Source organism: Pelodiscus sinensis, chromosome 3 (genome assembly GCF_049634645.1).
Source record: "Pelodiscus sinensis isolate JC-2024 chromosome 3, ASM4963464v1, whole genome shotgun sequence".
Classification (NCBI taxonomy): Eukaryota; Metazoa; Chordata; order Testudines; family Trionychidae; genus Pelodiscus; species Pelodiscus sinensis.
This window is the reverse complement of record NC_134713.1, coordinates 2,437,700-2,457,574: the sequence shown is the minus strand read 5'-3', so window position 1 is coordinate 2,457,574 and position 19,875 is coordinate 2,437,700. Positions and strand designations below refer to the sequence as shown.

General features: G+C 53.9%; 1 protein-coding gene across 2 annotated transcripts in view; it reads left to right on the top strand.

Annotated features, from left to right (window-relative positions):
* Positions 1–10,724, top strand: part of GATA4 (GATA binding protein 4) — a 51,124-nt gene extending 40,400 nt beyond the window's left edge. For both annotated transcript variants that reach the window (XM_075923236.1, XM_075923237.1), the window contains 3 exons: positions 220–307; positions 2,623–2,762; positions 5,373–10,724. In XM_075923236.1, the coding sequence (XP_075779351.1) occupies positions 220–307; positions 2,623–2,762; positions 5,373–5,555 (411 nt within the window). In that variant the 3' untranslated portion in view covers positions 5,556–10,724. The remainder of the gene's footprint in view (positions 1–219; positions 308–2,622; positions 2,763–5,372) is intronic.
* The last annotated feature ends 9,151 nt before the right edge of the window (positions 10,725–19,875 follow it).

Here is a 19,875-nt window from a genome sequence, read left to right as displayed (position 1 = left end):
GCACTGTTATTTCCAAAACATATCAGCGCCAGGTCTGGAACCAAACTCGGCAGCCGGAGCTGGTCTCTAGAGGGAATCCAGTCGCTGCCGGTCAGTGACTGTGGGTTTTGAGTTAAAACGGCTGGTTCCCTCCGATCTAGGAGGCAGAGATGTAAGACCAGGACGCTGGGCTGTATTGTGTGCACCCTGAAAACAGAGTGCTTTGCCTTGGATTCCTAGGTCCCCAGGCCTTTAGCGATGAGAAAAGAGGGGATTCAGACGAGGAAACGCAAGCCAAAGAACCTTAACAAAACCAAGACCCCAGCAGGTGAGTGTTACAGGAGGCAGATGTGGGGTGGGTGGGGGGGGAGGAGGGCCATAGGATTAGAAACTCACCCCTTAGAACTGAATTAGGAATTGTGCCCTCCGAATCGGACATCCCCGGATTTAGCAAACAGGCACCTCCAGCTTCCCCAGGGCTAGAGCTGCCATCAGCTGAGAGGTGGGATGGGTCCCAGCGGCTTAATGGGTATAGCACACAGGTGGGCAATCATTTTTAAAAGGGGGCCACTTCATACATTTCTGAATTGGCCCCGGGCTACCCTGGAAGGGGCGGGGCCTCAGACAGAAGGGGTGGGGCCAAGAGACTTCTCATGCTTCGCCCCCCACCCTGATTGGCCTGGGGGTAGGAGAATACTGGAGATCTCCCGCCCCCCCCCCCCCCCCCCCCCCGAGAGAATTGCTCTTTTTTTTTTTTTTTTTTTTTTAAACAGCTGGCACTTCGTCTAGGTGCCACAGCGGGAGAAGACCTCATGCTCTCCTCCCGCTCCCAGGTCAGTCAGGGCCTGGGGTGGTGGAGTGCGTGAAGTCTCTCACCTTGGCGAGGGGGAGACTTCATGTCCCCAGGTCTCGATTGGCGTGGGGCAGGGGAGCTGCAGGGAGGGGCCAGATCCACCATCTTGACAGGCTGGATCCAGCCCATGGAGCCCCCTTTGCCCACCTCTGATAGAGCATCACCCTCCAGAGCCCAGGATTATAGAGCGCTGTACGGTGGCTGACCTGTGTGAAATCAGAGAATCCTAGAACACTAGCACTGGAATCAGAATCACAGAACTGGAAGGGACCTCGAGAGGTCATCGAGTCCAGCCCCCCGCCCTCAAGGCAGGACCAAGCTCCGTCTACACCATCCCTGACCGGTGTCTGTCCAACCTGCTCTGAAATATCTCCAGGGATGGAGATTCCACAACCCCCCTGGGCAACTTATCCCAGTGTTTCACCACCCTGACAGGGAGTTTTTCCTAACGTCCAACCTAAACCTCCCTTGCTGCAGTTTCAGCCCATTGCTTCTTGTCCTGTCCTCAGAGGCCAAGGAGAACAATTTCCCACCCTCCTCCCTGCGACACCCTTTTAGATACCTGAAAACCTCTCTCATGTCCCCCCTCAATCTTCTCTTTTCCAAACTAAATAAACCCACATCCTTCAGTCTCCCCTCATTGCTCATGTTCTCGAGACCTTTCATCATTTTTGTTGCTCTTCTCTGGACCTTCTCCAATGTCTCCCCATCTTTCCTGAAATGTGGTGCCCAGAACTGGACACAATCCTCCAATTGAGGACTAACCAGCGCAGAGCAGAGTGGAAGAATGACTCCTCGTGTCTGGCTCACCACACGCCTGTTCATGCCGCCCAGAATCAGGTTCACTTTTTTGGCAACAGCGTCCCACTGTTGACTCAGATTTAGCGTGTGGTCTGCTCTGACCCCAAGTGCTCTCAGTCCTGTTCTTAGTGGACCGGCATCCCCACCCTAACTGGTGCTAATCACACCTGTAATTCCTGGGGACCTGCCTTCCAGGCTCCCAACGGGGCAAAGAAGCCCGTACCCCTCAAAGAATCACTCGGAGATTTTACACCACCCCTGTTTATGCTGGCTCAGGGCTTCGGGAGATTAGCTGAAGCAAAAAATTTTAGCATAAGGCAGGCTGCCCATCTTTATCAAAATCTGAAATGTTTCCATCCTGCTGTGCCGGGGATAAAAGTGCGTGGAACAAGAAGTCGGGGGGACACAGTTACCAAATCTTCCAGCATCCTTTTCTTCTTCCCTCCAAATCTAGGGTATGTCTACACTTGCACCCTCTTTCGAGAGAGGGATGCAAATGTGGCTGAGCGAAATTGCAAATGAAGTGCAGATTTAAATTTCCCGTGCTTCATTTGCATAATTGCGTCCGGGCGCTATTTCGAAATAGCGCTATTTCAAAAAAAGTAACGCTGTCTAGACGCGGTTATTTCGAAAGCAATTAGGTTTAAGGGTAATTTCAAAAGAAGGGTTTTCTTTCGAAATAACTGCGTCTAGACAGCGTTTCTTTTTTCAAAATAGCGCAATTTTCGAAATAGCGCCCGGACGCGATTATGCAAATGAAGCGTGGGAAATTCAAATCCGCGCTTCGTTTGCAAGTTCGCTCAGCTGCATTTGCATCCCTCTCTCGACAGAGGAATGCAGTGTAGACATACCCCTAGTGAAGATCTTCGAGGGTCTTTTCGTGGCAGCAAAATCCTGCCTGCAAACAGGTGGCTCCTTCTCCCAACCCTGATGTTTTTTGGAAAAGCCCCTCTGTTGAGAAGCCTGGTTTAACTCCTGCTTTCTCCTAGGACCATCAAGTAGCGACAGCCTTACCCCCACCAGCAGCTCCACCAGCAACACCGCCGCCCCCGCCCCCGAGGAAATGCGCCCCATCAAGACGGAACCGGGGCTTTCATCTCATTATGGGCACCCAAGCCCCATTGCTCAGGTAAGGAAGGAGGAAGACGCATGTGAGAGAGGTGACAAAGGCGTAAACGTGAATACCGGTGACTTGAGGAGAAAAGAGGCCGGCTCTGAAGGCAAACGGCAGCCATTTTGCTCGGTGCAGGGTTCCCCTTTGGCACGGGGGTTGCGTTTCACTTGTACGGGGAAATGTTTTCACACCCTATCCCTCCAGCTCTTTAATTATCCAAGAGAGATTGGCTGATTTATTGGCTGACATTTGAAGTTCCTTATGCCCCTGGCTATCGGACAGGGCAGCGGGGTGGCGCTGTCTGTGAAAACTGAAAACCCACACCGCTCGAGAGTTTGAGCGAGCCAGGGGTAGATTTTGAACAAATCCGCTGCATCCCCCTGAAAGGGGGTGTGTGATTTTGGGCTGTTTATTCTAAATTTGCAACGGTAAGGACATTATTACATTGGGAAATGCACCAGAGTGCTGAAAGCTAACTCACACACTGGACTGTCATTCCGAAATACAAGTTCCCACATGGAGACTTACGCCAAAATAATTATTCTGGGATCAGTTATTTGCATCAATATCCAAGTGCGGCCAAGCTGTGCCGTTTGCTTTTGACCTGAAACCTGGCAAAATTGGCAGTTTTGGCTTATTTCTTCCTATGAATTTGTGGGCTCGCATAAGCCTGGAACTCAGCACCGTGGGTGCAAGTCCACAGAAAAGAAAACTGAATCACTGGAGAATCAAAATTACCATATTCACACAGCTGCTTTGTGAGAGACTTATATGTTTATTTGCAGTATATTATTCAGCCACTAGATGTCTCTGTGCACCTTACAATGTTCCATGCAGGGTGACAGCCCTGGTAAACAAGACAGACAAACCTGGAGCGGGATCTGTGTGGGAGATTGTTTATTTGTAGTTGTTGCTGTTTCTTTTAATAAGTGTTTCTTGGTTAAGGAGATACTTGATTACGTATACCAGTACAAGACTAATATTCGAGACTGAGTTAGCTTATACAGCCGGTCCCCGAGTTGCGAACCGTTGACTTATGACCATTCTCAGTTACGACCGAAGCTGTCGTAAATGGCAGACCCCGAGTTACGAACACGAATCACGCGGTCGCGTGTAACTCTATGGGGTCCGACTTATGAACAAACCGAGTTACGACCAATTGCTTGGTCCGTAACCGGTTCTTAAGTCGGAGAAAGGCTGTATCCTGTTAAACTCAGCAAAAGAATGCCAATATTTAAATATAAAGTTTGGTGTAATATTTAAGCGCCGTGACTGTAAAACCAGTACTAAGTATTTGCTGGATTGAGCCAGTGTTTGCAATATTGAGCCCAAAGCAATGTAACACTTGACTCCATTGTGTATGAGCAAGCTCAATTAATCAAAAGGGGCATTGGTGATAAAATGTTATGTCGAAGGGTGTGGGAGGGTAGATGGTCACCTGTAGTGGTTAGAAAAGAACTAAATGCACTAGACACAATAGGAATGAAAACGTGTAGCCTTTTAAACAGGTATTCGATAAGCATGAGTGTATCGGTTACCCAAACGTTTTCACGCGGCTCCCCAGAAGCAGGGTGGCAGATGGGAGCCGGTACTCACAGGAAGCCAATGTTTCCTGGTGCTCACAGGCTCCCCGGGGAGTTCCCCTGTGCTGCTGCCTCTGTATAAGGGGCAGCAGCTGGCTCTCCGGGAGCAGAATGGCAGCAGGTACATGCTGGGAGCTGGCTTAAAAACTGGCTCCCCGTACACACTGGCTCCCAGGGAGCTGGCTGCCACACCGCATGTAATCGTGTAAACCAGTGTTTCTTAACCAGTGGTACGAGTACCCTTAGGGGTACTCAAGAGAAGTCTGGGGCGGGGACATAAACACAACTGAAATTTGAAGAAAACTGAATTTGTTTTCAGTTTTACAGCACTTTATTATTTTTGTCCTTTTTACAACCAAAAATGTCATCGCCCGCCTGGCTACGATTAAGTTGTTTAAACAAATGTGTTGCAATGGTAGAAAAAAAATGAGTGTGTCTGAAAACTGTAGGTACTGGGGGTACTTAACATTTTTTTAAAGGGGTACTTTGAGAAACACTGGTGTAAATGCTAATTTTTCAGCAGTTAGAGGCGTAGCTGATTGCACGCATTTTAAGATCCCTAATGTTGTTAATGGAGTGGGTTCAGAGGGGAAGGGCGATACTTTTCCTTTGAAGCATCACCCATCAGACATTGAAGTGGGGCACAAGATGAAAGGAACTGATGGTTTGGGTCAGTATTGCAAATCCCGTAAGAACGGCCAGACGGGGTCAGACCAAAGGTCCATCTTGCTCACGGTCCAGTCTGCCCACAGCTGCCAATGCCAGGTACCCCAAAAAGGAGGGAACCGAACAGGGAATCATCACGTGATCTCTCCCCCGTCGCCCATTCCCAGACACACAGAGGCGAGGGACACCATTCCTACCCATGCTGGTTAATAGCCATTGATCGGTCTGCCCTTCATGAATTTATTGAGCTCTTTTGTGAACCCTTTTAAAGTCCTGGTCTTTCCATGTCTCTGCATGGAACATTAGACCCGTGTAAAGTGAAATGCTTTCTCCTGGCCACGGTGGAAAACCCTTTGCGCTTTTACATGTTTTCTAGGCCTTCTCCGTCACCGCGATGTCTGGGCATGGATCTTCTCTGCACCCGGCTATTTCGGCCTTGAAGCTTTCCCCCCAGGGCTACCAGTCAGCCATGAGCCAGTCTCCACAGGCCAGCTCCAAACAGGACTCCTGGAACAGCCTGGTCTTAGCCGAAAGCCACGGTGACATCATAACGGCATAACCTCTTCCTCCTCGCGCGGACCGCAGGCCTAGAAGACACCGCGTAGTAAGTGAGCAGAGCTCTTTGCTCTTTTCCCGCTCTCCTCGAGGGAGGCGTGATGTGACGCAGGGAGGACTATTCCGTACGGCATTGTAAAGAGGACTTCCCGGAGGTGCGGAAGAGCTAACGCTAAACAAGCCAAGACGGCCCCGTCTCAGAATAACCGTGGCTGATTTGACTCTTCTTGAAAGAAGCCAGGTTGTAACCGCCTTCTGTGAAACAGCCAGAAACTAAGACAGGACTCCGGCGTTTCTGAAACTTCTGGCTTTGACATCTTGGACAGCGATGGCACCTGGGACATTTTTGTCGTCCTTACCATCCACTCGTTTCCCGACCAAGTCAGCCCTGGAGGAAATGCCATCACCGTGGTAGCACCTACAGGCAGAGATCGGTTGACCTTCCGTGCTACAGGGCTGGGTCCACTTCATCAGACACACGTTGACAGCTTTTGTGGTTTTTAATACCGTGGGAAGTTGAAGGAGAAAGAAGAACACCGCTTGCACATCGGCCGATCCCTCCAGAGCTTCGTTTCCATGTTACCAAGGAGCCAGAGACCTGAACCCTTGTACTTTGCTGACAGGAACGACTTTATTTTTATCTTTCCAGGTCGCGGGACTGTGTTTTCAAAAGGCTGAGGCTGGAGAAGGTCTCAGATCCAAGGTTTCCATGAAAGTCTGGGCATGGGGGTGGGGTGGAAGAGACCCAGAGAGCTTATGAAACACATGGAAGGGAAAATTGGATTCTCCCCTTTGAGATAGCGAGGAGCGTGACTTGAGGATTTCTCTAGGCCAAGGGTAAGGAACCTTTCTTGGGTCTGGGGCTGCACACGAGAAAAATCAGTCGGGGGCTGCACACAAGTGAGAAGCAAACAAACTCTCTTGCTTACGTGGCCCCCAACTGAGATGCAGAAGGACCCTCCCCACATTCCCCTCACACACCAGACCTGTGGGGGGGCCCAGGCTAGTAGATTTTGTGTGTTCCAGCCCTGTGGTGGGGCAGCGGGGGGAGGGAGGAGGCTGGAGCACCAGCTGGGGCTCCCCAATGCTGAGGGGGGGGCCCTGAACCTCAAAGTCTGGATCCAGGCAAACCAGGGGTCCGTTCCTCACCACTGCTCTAGCGGATAGGACCCCTGTGACTGCTGCTGTGACGTCACGCTGCCGTTGCGTACGTCCCCGTGACCCATCACAGGGAATTACTTTACATTCTTCTGGGGTTTTCCATTGCCACTGATACATCTGATTTTCCTTGTTCCCAAAGTAGCGGATCAACCGGCTGTACCTGCCTTTTGCCCCCAAGGCAGACCCGTGCCCCTCCCTCGTGTCCTCCCAAAATCAATTAGCAATTCAGCTTTCCTAATTGGGATGTCAGCAGTGAACTAGTTAACGGGTAAACATCAGCCGTACTGCGGGGTGCTTACTGGTTAACCAGCGGCCGAGCTCCCCCCCCCCCCCCCCCCCCCGCACGATTCCATGTAAGCAGTTAACCAGTTCAACGTAACGTTTAACCGGTGACCTGATTTACATGGGATTTGACATCCCTCTTTCCTAAAGGCCGCACTGTGGACAGAAAGAAGCGGCTTTCCTCGTTGGGCGTGTCAGCTGTCTGACTGGACCTCAGAGGCAGGGGAAATCACATTGTCCGCCACACACGAGCACACAGCTGGGATGTCCGTGGAACAAGCTTCATTCCATTTACTTTTTAAATATTAAGAAACTAGCTCCCCACAAGGCCCAAAAGAGCCGCTGCCCCAAAGCCTTCAGATGGGTTCCTTCATCTTCTTCACGTCCCCCTGAACTTCCGGCGCCTGTTTCTCGTCTCGTCTGCTCAGCCTTTCTCTCCTTGCTAGGGTCTGAACTGGACTATGTAAAGTACTAAAAAAATATATTGTACCTCCCAGATCCATGTACGAAAGGGTCCACTGTGTGAGAGTTCTACGCTAGGAAATCATTTCAAAGTAACTGATTTCGATATAATAACTCCCGAAATAGCACGTCCACGCTACAGGGAAGCCTCGAAACGAATCTGAGGCAGGCTCCCTTCATGCCGACGCGCCACCTCAACTGAGCCCCAGGAATCCCCCGGGAGTAGTTACTTTGAATGAGGCGGGGGAGCCGTTATTTCGAAATAGCAGCAGCGGCGCGTCCACACGCCCGCTGTTTTGAAATAAGCGCTATTCCGCGTGGAAAGTGGGAGTCCAGATCTCGAAATACACAGTCCCTTATTTCGAAATCGGGGGGTTGGTTGTGTGGACGCGCCGCTTGTTATTTTGGAATAAAGGGGGTATTTCGAAATAACTTCCCCGTGTAGATCAGGGTGTAGAGACTAACAAGGATAAATGGTATGATGAGCGTCTGTGGGCAAACCCCACCGCATGATACTATAGAGACCAGTTCGACGTGATACTATATCGTCTCTCTATGGGTCTTCCAGTGGGTTAATGGATAAGGTGTCAGCCTCTAGGCGGTGGGCTTGTGGGGTCAAACCCCCCACTGGCTCACCCAAAGAGGAGGCTGTCCTGCTGTGAAGACGGGACTGGACTCAGTGACCTGTCAAGGTCCCTTCCAGGTCTATGATTGGATATTTTGGTTAGTTTCTAAGGTGCCCCAGGATTACTCGCATTGAAAGTTACAGACTAACATGGCTTCAAATCTGAGATGCTTCTAAACAGATTGGGGGGGGGGGGAGATGTTACCATGGCAACATTCCCCATCTCCCTCCAACCCTGCAAAAGCCGCTCTGTAGGTCTGATGTCAACCTGGATGAGTGAGCCATGGGCAGACAACCCATGACCTGACTGGTCCTTTCCCTCTCTGACATCTAAGATTCTCCTATCTCTGTCTCCAACCGCTCACCTTGCAAGGACCAGGGCAAGGCTGGTCTTATTAACATCTTCCTTAACGATCTGGAGGAGTCAGTGCATGAGGGATTCACAACACCCGCAGATGATCCTACACGATCGACAGCTCCTGCTGAATTGTGCATGCTAGCGAGGACAGAAAAACAATTCCAGCGGGTATGGGGCCGGACCCAGTGCCCACTGAAACACATGGAGTTCTGTTGACTTCAGCCAGCTCTGGAGGAGGCCTTTAGCGGGGTTAACAATATGGCCAGAAACGAACAGAGCATTCAGGCTGTAAAAACACAAGCTTGTACACCAGGGGGAAAAAAACCCCGCAAGCCCATGTGATTTTTGAGATGAACACAAAGATGGCGGGCGGTCCGTCAGGCCTGGGGAGATATTCTAAACTGGGCTCTTCTGGAAAAGCAATGCATAAGGGGTTTCTTTGCCCCAGGAGACATAGCCACCCCTGAAGCTGGGAGCTTCGAGGCCGTGAGGGCGCTAGCTTTAGTCGAAACGTGAATTGCTTTAACTATTCTTCGTGGTACCTGGTTTCTTTCCCCACTGAACACCGCAGAAGTACAGGATGTGTCTAGACTACAGGGTTTTGTCGACAAAAGTGGACTTTTGTCGACAAAACTATACCTGCATCTACAGTGCCGCTGAGTTCTGTCGACATAACGTCGACAACTCAGCAGTTTTGTCGATGGCTGTAAACCTCATTCTACGAGGAATAACGCCTTTTGTCGAAAGAGATCTGTTGACAGAAGGTGTTATTGCGTCTACACTGTCCTTTGCGTCTACGCTGTCATGTCGACAAAGCAGCTTGCTTTGTTGACAGAATTGGATGTACACTAGACGCTCTTTGTTGACAGAAGTTTGTCGACAGTATCAGTCGACAAAACTCTGTCGACAATAGCCTGTAGTCTAGACATACCCACAGACTCACAGGCAGTCCCTGTCCCAAAGAGCTTACCATCTAAATAGATGTTAGACATTAGCTAGAGACAACGCTAATTACGATTATTTCGTATTCTTATTACTGTAGTTCCTAGGAGCCCCAGTCCTGGGCAAAGACCTAGCTGTGCAAGGTGCTGTACAAATACAGAATAGGCAATTAACATTAATTCAAATGCGAGGCTTTTCAGCAGTGCATCAGCTGCCTGACCCATTTGCAATTCTGAGGACCACGTACAGAGCCTTCCGTGGGTTGGGGGCAGCTTAGGAGGGGGTGATGCTGAGAAAGGAGACGATACTTACTGGCTTCTGAATCCTAGAAGGGGGGAGACCTAGGGAACTTCCCAGAAGGTATTCTGAAGCTACAAGGTCGGAGCACAACAGCTTGTGGGGGTGGGGTTGGTACAACCCTCTATAAAGCAAGGGTCTATTGAGAAATGGGAGGGTTGTATTGTAGCCACACCCCTTTTTAGCATGCGGGAGGGGCTTGGATCCAAGGTTTGAGGAAGTTTTTGTTTGTTTCACTTCTGCCCCATTTCTAATAAAACAAGACACGTGGCTTCCTGGAAGCTTATAAAGACAAGATTATTTATTGTATTGCAGTCTGACCAAAGGTCCCGTTGTGTGAAGTGCCGCAAACAGGCACGGCATTCTGTCTGGCCCTGTACTTCAGATTGAAGGCCCCCATCTTGAAAATACATCCGCATGTCCTTGAACCTCAGTGAGGTGTCTCACACGAGGAGATGTACATGTGTGCTTAAATGTTGGCAGGAGGCGGGTCTAAGCTGCAAATGCCAGTCAAATCAGACCTCTGCTCTCCGTGTGTTGGGGACACATGGAGAAGCTATCCACGGAGGGTGGGCGAGAAAGGGCGTTTCCCTGAACTAATTGTCTTTCCTCTTTGTGAAGGTGCAATATCTGTAATCACTGATCCAGTTTTGATCAGAAAAGATCTGTATTTAGATCGCAGTCTTACTGGCTGATTGGAGCGTCTCTGACCAGGAAGCGCTTAGAAACGCGGAAGGGGCATTGTAACGCTGATCAACCCTTCTTAATGTAACTCAAGCTGTGACGATGTCTTGGGGTTTGTTTGTTTTCTTTTGTAAAGTTTGATTCTTCCCAAAGTCGTTGGGAAGGTCCCATGAAAACAGAGGCTTTTTGTAAAGGGAGGGGGAGGGGGTTGGAATGAACGAGCTGTAATTATTTAAAGATATAAAAAAATATATATTATGAATTAGTATGGCTGCCAATCCACATAACTTCTACACCTTTTGAACTAATGGAAATAAAATAATGGTAATAAAAATAATAATAATAAAGCTTCTTTCTTAGGGGACTTTGCCCGCTGAGTTCTTGAGATGAATTAATTGGCAGTAAATACCATGTTTTAGCGCATGTAACCTGCGGGTTATACAAAGTTTTACAAACCCCGCAACTCACAAGTTTATTTTTACTTGCCTGGACGCGAGTGCGGGTCCCCTCCTGCAGGCTGGCCAGCAATTACTAGGTACCTTAAAGTAGCGTATATAACCCGCGGGCTAAACACGTGCGTGGGTTATCTTGGACGTTTTTTACACATTTAGGAAAAACCGTGGGTTATGCACGGGTGCGGATTATATACAGGTGCGGGTTATATACGCTAATTTACGGTAAGTGTACAATGGATCTTTGGGAGATAACTTCTTCATCTTGGCCTCTGAGGATAGATCAAGAAGCAATGGGCTTAAACTTCAGCAAGGGAGGTTTAGGTTGGACATTAGGAAAAAGTTCCTAGCTGTCAGGGTGATCAAACACTGGAATAAATTGCCCAGGGAGGTTGTGGAATCCCCATCTCTGGAGATATTTAAGAGTAGGTTCGATAAATGTCTATCAGGGATGGTCTAGACAGTATTTGGTCCTGTCATGAGGGCAGGGGACTGGATTCAATGACCTCTCGAGGTCCCTTCCAGTCCTAGTGTTCTATGATTCTATGATCTAGAGCCGTGGTGCCCAGCCACTAGCCACATGTAGCAATTTGGCCGGTTGAGTGTGGCTAGTGCACTATAGCTGTAGCCACTGAAGTCTATTTCCTTTGTAAAGCACAGTAAGCAGGCCCACCCAATGGGGGGGTGGGGCAAAGTCTTTAAATGGAGCCCTGGGCACTTTTAAATCACCGCTGGAGTGCTGCCCTGTGCGTTCTAGACAGCACTAAGGGCTGGGGAGAGAGCACCACCCTCCAGGCAGCACTGAGGGCTGGTGTGGTCTGCTCTGGGTGGTGCTCGGGCTGGCTGCCCTGACCATGTCCCTTCTGTTTGAGGCCCCGCCCCTTGCACACAAGGCCCCGCCCCTTGCACACAAGGCCCCGCCCCTTGCACACAAGGCCCCGCCCCTTGCACACAAGGCCCCGCCCCCATACACCTTGCCCAGGGGCCCACAGAGGCTGTTGGGGCCCCTGACTGTAAGGCAATGAGACGCTCTGGACCAGAGCCAGGCAGAGGGTTCCCTGGGCCGTTCGCTTCCCACTCGTTTCTCCCTGGTTTTGTGTTGCTCTCTTTGGGAGCCCAGCTGACGGAAACCACAACGAAAGCAGCTGCCTTGGCCCAGACGTGGCACTTCACGTCAAAGCCAACCTCCGCGCCCGGTGGAGAGGCACAGCTGTGCGGTGCACTCCCGATGGGCCCCCGATCGGGCCCCCGACGACGCTCAGCCGCAGGGTGGTTCCCATGCCGCCGCCCCATGAAGGAGGCTGCGAGTTTGCTTCCTTGCTGTCGCTGTTGAGGCAGTTGGCCTGATCCACCCCTTCCTCCGACTGTCTCGTGCCAGGAGACCGGGGCGAATCGACCGCATGACAGCTGTGACTGCTGCCTGGTTGGTGGGCTCAATGCAGCCCCGAAGGGTCCACATGCCAAAAAACGCCACGCCACCCAGCCACCAAATTCCCAGATCTGACCAGGCCTGAACTCGGGAGTCCACGTGGAAGGCCAGACGGGACCACCAATCCGCTAGACTGTCTCGTGGCTTTCACAGGCCAGCCTCCCCACCCAGCAGCCAAAGCGAGACCCAAACAACAGGGCCTGCAGCAGGCGAGGCTATCGGGTGCCCCAAGAAGAGGACAGGCTGAGCTACCGGGAGATAATTAAGGGTGTGTCTAGACTACACCTCTCTGTCGACAGAGAGATGTAGATTAGGCACATCGAAATTGCTAAGGAAGCAGGGATTTAACTATCCTGTGCTTCATTAGCATAAACATGGCCGCTGCTTTTTTTCGGAACGGAGCTTTTTCAGAAAAAAACGGCAGTCTAGACGCGGATCTGTTGAAAATAACCCCTTTTTCGACAGATCCTGCAAACCTCATATTTTGAGGAATACAGGATCTGTCGAAAAAGGTTTCTTTTTGACAGTTCCGCATCTAGACGGCCGTTTGTTTGGGGGTTTTTTTTCGAAAAAGCTCTGTTTCGAAAAAAAGCGGCGGCCATGTTTATGCTAATGAAGCGGGGGATTCCTTAGCAATTTCGATGTGCTTGATTTGCATCCCTCTGTCGACAGAGGGATGCAGTCCAGACGTAGCACCTTAATAATTCCAGCTAGTGACCCTGCGCCTGTCTGCAGAGCAAGGGGAAGAGCCAGCAAAGGGGAAATTTCTTCTCAGCCCCACAGTGGGGGATCAGTTAGACCCTGAGCATGGGGACGAGGACCAGCCAGCCACGTGCCTGAGGGAGCATGCTCAGTGCCTCTCCCTGCCCCGCAGTGTCCCATCTCCAGCTGGGGCCGTGGGGGAGGGGCTAATCCAGGGGTGGGCAAAAGCCACTCAGCAGGCCGCCTCTGGCCCACGTAGGGTTTGGATCCGGCCCGCGAGGCAGTTCCAGGCCCCGCCCCCTAGCGCCTTCCCCGTGCCTGTCAGGCAACAGCCCCAGGGAAGACACAAACCCTTTAAGTAGCAGCAATTGAAAGGGCTCAGGTATCCCCAGCTCCCAGGCAACCTGCTAGCCGCAAAGCCGGGAGCAGCGAGCCCTTTAAAGAGCAGGAATTGAAAGAAACCGCAGCTCCCGCCTCCGGCTAACGTGATGCCTGGGAGCTGCAGGGGAGACGCAAACCCTTTCAATGCCTGCTATTAAAAGGCTCCTCCCCTTTCCCCCGAGGCCCGCCCCTTCCATTCAAGGCTCCGCCCCTTCCGGGGTATAGAATCTCAGAATCATAGGACTGGAAGGGACCTCGAGAGGTCATCGAGTCCAGCCCCCCGCCCTCAAGGCAGGACCAAGCTCCGTCTACACCATCCCTGACAGATGTCTATGTAACCTGTTCTTAAATATCTCCGGAGAGGGAGATTCCACCACCTCCCTTGGCAATTTATTCCAATATTTGACCACCCTGACAGTTAGGAATTTTTTCCTAATGTCCAATCTAAACCTCCCCTGCTGCACTTTAAGCCCATTACTCCTTGTCCTGACCTCAGAAACCAAGAGGAACAAATTTTCTCCTTCCTCCTTGTGACACCCTGCAACCACTTCGAAAATGTTTGAAGTGGCCCCCGCTCCAAAAGTATTGCCCACCCCTGAGCTAATCCCTTCCTGACCATTGCAGGTGGCCAACTGAAACCCTGAAGCATGAGCATTTAGGAACGTGAAACATACCCCAGACGCGAGCCCCCGGGCAGCCGAGTCCAGCCCCTTACCAGCACGAGCAACCTGGACATGCAGGCGCACAGCTGAATTTCTCCAGCTCCATCTTATAGCTAATCACGTTGTTTGCTGGCCACAATTCCTCCTGGGAGGCTGTGCCAGGACCGCCCCGCCTTGGATGGTTAGACGTCGTCGTCTCGTTTCCAGCCTGAATCTGGTCATGGCAGTGTATCCCCATTTGTCCTTGTGCCAACAGCGTCCCTTGGCTTCAAGAGCTCTTCTCCCTGCCTGCTGTGTGCCCCGCAACGTTTTTACAGAGAGCGGACGTCAAGAGCGTGTAAATAGCTCTCCCCTCTGCTCACTCGGCCTTCCTTTTGCTGGACTTCACAAGCCAAATTTTTCCAGCCTCCTCCCAACAGACGGACCCTCCACTCCCTGCTCGTCCTCGGAGCCCTTCTCTGCACCGGTTCCTGGTTCCATTCATCTTCTTTGCTTCTGATCCAAATGGCGCGGCTGGCTTCAGTTTTATAACCGGCTGAGCCAAAACCGCCCTGCGGGAGCCCCCCTCAAATGTGGCAGAGCCCCCAGCCCCTGCAGTGTGAGGACTGCCTCTAGAGCAGAGACGCCCTAAACCGGCGGGGTTCAAACTTTTTTTTCGCATGGCCCAGTGGAAGAAAATGGTCGATGCTGCCACCCAGCAGAATGTGACTGGGGTGGGAGCTCCGGGGTGGGGCTGAGGAAGGGAGCTTTGGGGCGTGGGAGGGGGCTCTGGCTTTTGGGGGGGTCAGGGCTGGGGCAGGAGGGACGTAACTTGAGCAGCTCCCAGTCAGCGGTGCGGCAGGAGGGCTAAGGCAGCTTTCTGATGGCGCTGCACCCCAGAAGCAGCCGGGAGCAGGCTCCCAGCCAGTAGGAGTGCGGAGCTAGTGCAAGGGGCAGTGTGCGGAGCTCTGTGTGCTCCCCCACACGCACCTAGGATCCGGGCCTGCTGTGGCTACTTCTGGGGTGCAGCGCGGTCTGCAGTGCCAGGACAGGCAGGGAGCTGCCTTAGCCCCCCGACTGCTCACCTGCTCCCCCTGCAGCACCGAGCCCCAGCGCCCGACATTCCACGGCCCAGTCCTGGGTCACACCGGGTCCTTGTTTGAAACCAGCTGCACTAAACTGGGTGAGGAAGGTGCCTGGGATACCCGCAAACGGTTCACTGCTGCCCCCTCCTGGCAGAAAAAAAATCGATCGATGTTTGTATCAAGCTCTAACCCCTGTAATGTCTTCACTGCTGCTTAAAGACTCCACTTCTAAGCCTGGAAGGTCTAGGTCAATGGTCCCCAACCTTTTGGGGCTGCTGGGCACCCAGGGCAGGGGCCGCCCGGCACCCAGGGCAGGGGCCGCCCATGTGCCACACGCCCGGAACCGGCACCGCACATGCGCCACGCGCCTGGAACCGGCACCGCACATGCGCCACACGCCTGGAACCAGCACCCCGCATGCGCCACACACCTGGAACCGGCACCGCGCATGCGCCACACGCCTGGAACCAGCACCCCGCATGCACCACACGCACGGAACCGGCACCGCGCATGCGCCACACGCCTGGAACCGGCACCCCACATGTGCCACACGCCCAGAACCAGCACCGCGCATGCGCCACACGCCTGGAACCAGCACCCCGCATGCGCCACATGCACGGAACCGGCACCACGCATGCGCCACACACCTGGAACTGGCACCGCGCATGCGCCACACGCCTGGAACCAGCACCCCGCATGCGCCACATGCACGGAACCGGCACCGCGCATGCGCCACACACCCGGAACCAGCACCCCGCATGCGCCACACGCCCGGGGCCGGCACCGCGCATGCGCCACACGCCCGGAACCAGCACCCCGCATGCGCCACACGCCCGGAACCGGCACCGCGCATGCGCCACACGCCCAGAACCAGCACCGCGCATGCGCCACACGCCCGGAACCAGCACCCCGCATGCGCCACACGCCCGGAACCGGCACCGCGCATGCGCCACACGCCTGGAACCAGCACCCCGCATGCGCCACACGCCCGGAACCGGCACCGCGCATGCGCCACACGCCCGGAACCGGCACCGCGCATGCGCCACACGCCCGGAACCAGCACCGCGCATGCGCCACACGCCCGGAACTGGCACCCCGCATGCGCCACACACCTGGAACCAGCACCCCGCATGCGCCACACACCTGGAACCGGCACCGCGCATGCGCCACACGCCTGGAACCAGCACCCCGCATGCACCACACGCACGGAACCGGCACCGCGCATGCGCCACACGCCTGGAACCGGCACCCCGCATGCGCCACACGCCCGGAACCAGCACCGCGCATGCGCCACACGCCTGGAACCAGCACCCCGCATGCGCCACATGCCCGGGGCCGGCACCGCGCATGCGCCACACGCCCGGAACCGGCACCGCGCATGCGCCACACGCCCGGAACCGGCACCCCGCATGCGCCACACGCCCGGAACCAGCACCCCGCATGCGCCACACGCCCGGAACCAGCACCGTGCATGCGCCACACTCCCGGAACCGGCACCCCGCATGCGCCACACGCCCGGAACCAGCACCGCGCATGCGCCACACGCCCGGAACCAGCACCCCGCATGCGCCACACGCCTGGAACCGGCACCGCGCATGCGCCACACGCCCGGAACCGGCACCGCGCATGCGCCACACGCCCGGAACCGGCACCGCGCATGCGCCACACGCCCGGAACCAGCACCGCGCATGCACCACACGCCCGGAACCAGCACCGCGCATGCGCCACACGCCCGGAACCGGCACCGCGCATGCGCCACACGCCCGGAACCAGCACCGCGTATGCGCCACACGCCCGGAACCGGCACCGCGCATGCGCCACACGCCCGGAACCGGCACCGCGCATGCACCACACGCCCGGAACCGGCACCGCGCATGCGCCACACGCCCGGAACTGGCACCGCGCATGCGCCACACGCCTGGGGGCGGGACCATCCCAGATCATTCCGTGGACACACATAAATGCCCCGGCGGGCACCTTGGCGCCCGCAGGCACCGCGTGGGGACCACTGCACTAGGTAGTTGTCAGCAACCCTTGTTTCGCAGCAGATGCAAAAACAAATGAAAACTATTTCCATCGCTACTCGCAGCATGTACAGATGGCGAAAGCAGGAGAAAGGCGGCATGAAAACTTTAGAGCATTTGTTGTAAGGTCCCATTCCCCCACCTCTGCCCATTGGCAGCCACTGGGCAGCGAACACCAGTTTCCCCAGGGATGGAGCAGGCTCTGGTGTTAGGAAGACGGGATCAGGGATGTCCTGAAGGTAGGGAGGTGGGTTAGGATCCGGAGTGGCCTAGGGGCCATTAACACAGGGTGGTGGGCTTGAATCTTGCGTGCGCGCACACACACAAACACACACACACCCGCCAGCACCAGCCTCCCTAGGGGTGGAGCAAGCAATGACATTAGGAAGGCAGGATAAGGGACGTCCAGGAGGTGAGGTGGACACTTGTGAGAGAAGCACAGGGTGGTGCATTCAAGTCCCCCCACCCTGGATGTGTGATGTGAAAAATCTCTTAACAATTCTAAAGCTTTAACTTTTTGAATGTCCGCGTCCGCTGTCTTTAGCCTCACCTGGCTTTGCTCCCCACCCCACCCCCTTGAATTGGTGCAATTGTGAAAAATGTAAATCGAGACAACGAAAAGGCTTTACACCCCGTCCTTCTCGGCCGTGGCAACAATTTCCATCGAGCGACATAAACACTTTAAAAAAATGCTTAGAAATCAGTAACATGCTCCATCAATATTACCTAAGAAATAAAAATGCCATTTGGCCACGCCTGCTAGAATGAGGCAGGGGAGCAAAGCCAGAGGAGATGGGCAAACCAGGGGAGTGGTCTCGCGCGACCAGGCAGCCGTGCAGCGTTGAGCCGGGAAGCTGAGCACGGGGGTAGCTATTTTGCTGGAAGCAGGAGGAGAGCCGTAGAATAAAGTCTATCGGGTTTCAGTGCCCTGTGCTCTCTGCTCCGTTTTGCTCAGATTTTAGTCCCTTTAACAAAGGCCTGATCCAACAAAAGTGTGCCTAGATCTCTAGCCAATCAAAATATGTCCAGGGTTGTCAGGTGTCTGGTTTCCGCCCGGACTGTCCGTTATTCGGTAAAAAAAATAGAAAAAAACGGATATGTGAAATGTTCGGTATTTCCTGTTTCCCTTGGATGGAAGCCTGGCAGGGACAATTTTCCCCTGCTGTGTCGGGGGGAGGAGGGGGTGAGGAGCAACAACAACTTTGGTCTCCCCCAGAAGCGTACCGGCAATCAAAATAGGCCCGGGAAATAGGTTGAGAACGGCCCTCCCCATGACGTCACCCCTACGTGCCCCTCAAGCCCCACCCCCCGCATCATGTCCGGCACGCGGCGGGTCGGGCTCTGCGTGCCGCATACAGTGCGGACACAGAGCCACTCAGAGTAAGCGGCAACAGCGTGCGGACACAACGGCCCACCGGACGACGGCCCACCGGGAAATTCCCGGTATCCTGCCAGGTCAGTCCGCCCCTGGTCTGCTCCTTTTTTTTTCTCAACAGAATTTTTTCCTGTTTTTTTGGGAGAGTGGGGGGGTTGGTATTTTTTGTTAAACCATCAGGCAACCCTCAGGTTGTTTTTTCTTTAAAGAGACACTGCCAAAGGAACATACACATTTCAAGCTGGCCACCGCATTTCAAGAAAGATGCGGAGAAACTGGAGAGGGGCCAGAGAAGAGCAACAAGAATGATGTCCTCTGAGGACAGGACAAGAAGCAATGGGCTTAAACTGCAGCAAGAGAGGTTTAGGTTGGACATTAGGAAAAAGTTCCTGCCTGTCAGGGTGGTGAAACACTGGAATAAATTGCCCAGGGAGGTTGTGGAATCCCCATCTCTGGAGATATTTCAGAGCAGGTTAGATAAATGTCTGTCAGGGATGGTCTAGACAGTATTTGGTCCTGCCATGAGGGCGGGGGGCTGGACTTGATGACCTCTCGAGGTCCCTTCCAGTCCTAGTATTCTGTGATTCTGAGCTGAAGTGTGCCCCCAAGCATCACTAGAATGGAAAGAGATTCAAGAGAATAGGTTTTTTTCTCTCGTGTGTCTATGTATTTACTTGTGCGTTTGGCACAAAGCTTTAGCGAACAGGGACAGCCAGCTGGGGAGTTTAGCCAGGGACGTCTCTAAATAAAGGAGGAGCGATTGCGTGAGTCTGGAGGTAAGTGGCTGTCTGTAGTGTGTGCGTGTTTGTGTCGTAAGTAGTAGTATAGCTGCAGCACTACACAGGCAAGGCAGGAAGCTTTTGAGAATGCTGGGGATAACTTCCTGGTCCAAGCACTGAAGGAACTGACCAGGGGTCGTGTGCAGCTCACAAACTGGGAGGGAGATTGGGTGCAGGCTCCGGGCTGGCGTCTCGGTGCTGGATGCAGGCTCTGGGCTGGGGCGGAGGGGGGCGAGGGATGCAGAAGATGGTGAAAGCTGCAGGCTCTGGGCTGGGGCAGGGGTTGGGGTGTGATGTGTATGTGGGGCACCCCCCGCTGGCAGTGATTCCTAGGCAGTGGGGCAGGGGGTCTCTGTGCATTGCTGGACACAGACACTGCCCCTGTGGCTCCCATTGGTCATGGGGTGCTCAGGGTGGGGGCAGAAGCAGCCCCCACCCCAGGGACATGCCAGCAGCCACACGGAGCAAGTGGGCAGGAAGCCACTCCAGCCCTGCTGCATTGCCAGTGATGGCGGGAGAGGGGCATTTGAAATTGCCCTGGGGTGGCAGGCAGGCCAGAGGACACATGGTGGAGGGTGGGGGCGCAGCACGCAGGAACGGGGAAGAGCTCCAAATTTAATTGGAGCCGGACCCCTGGCCCAGGCG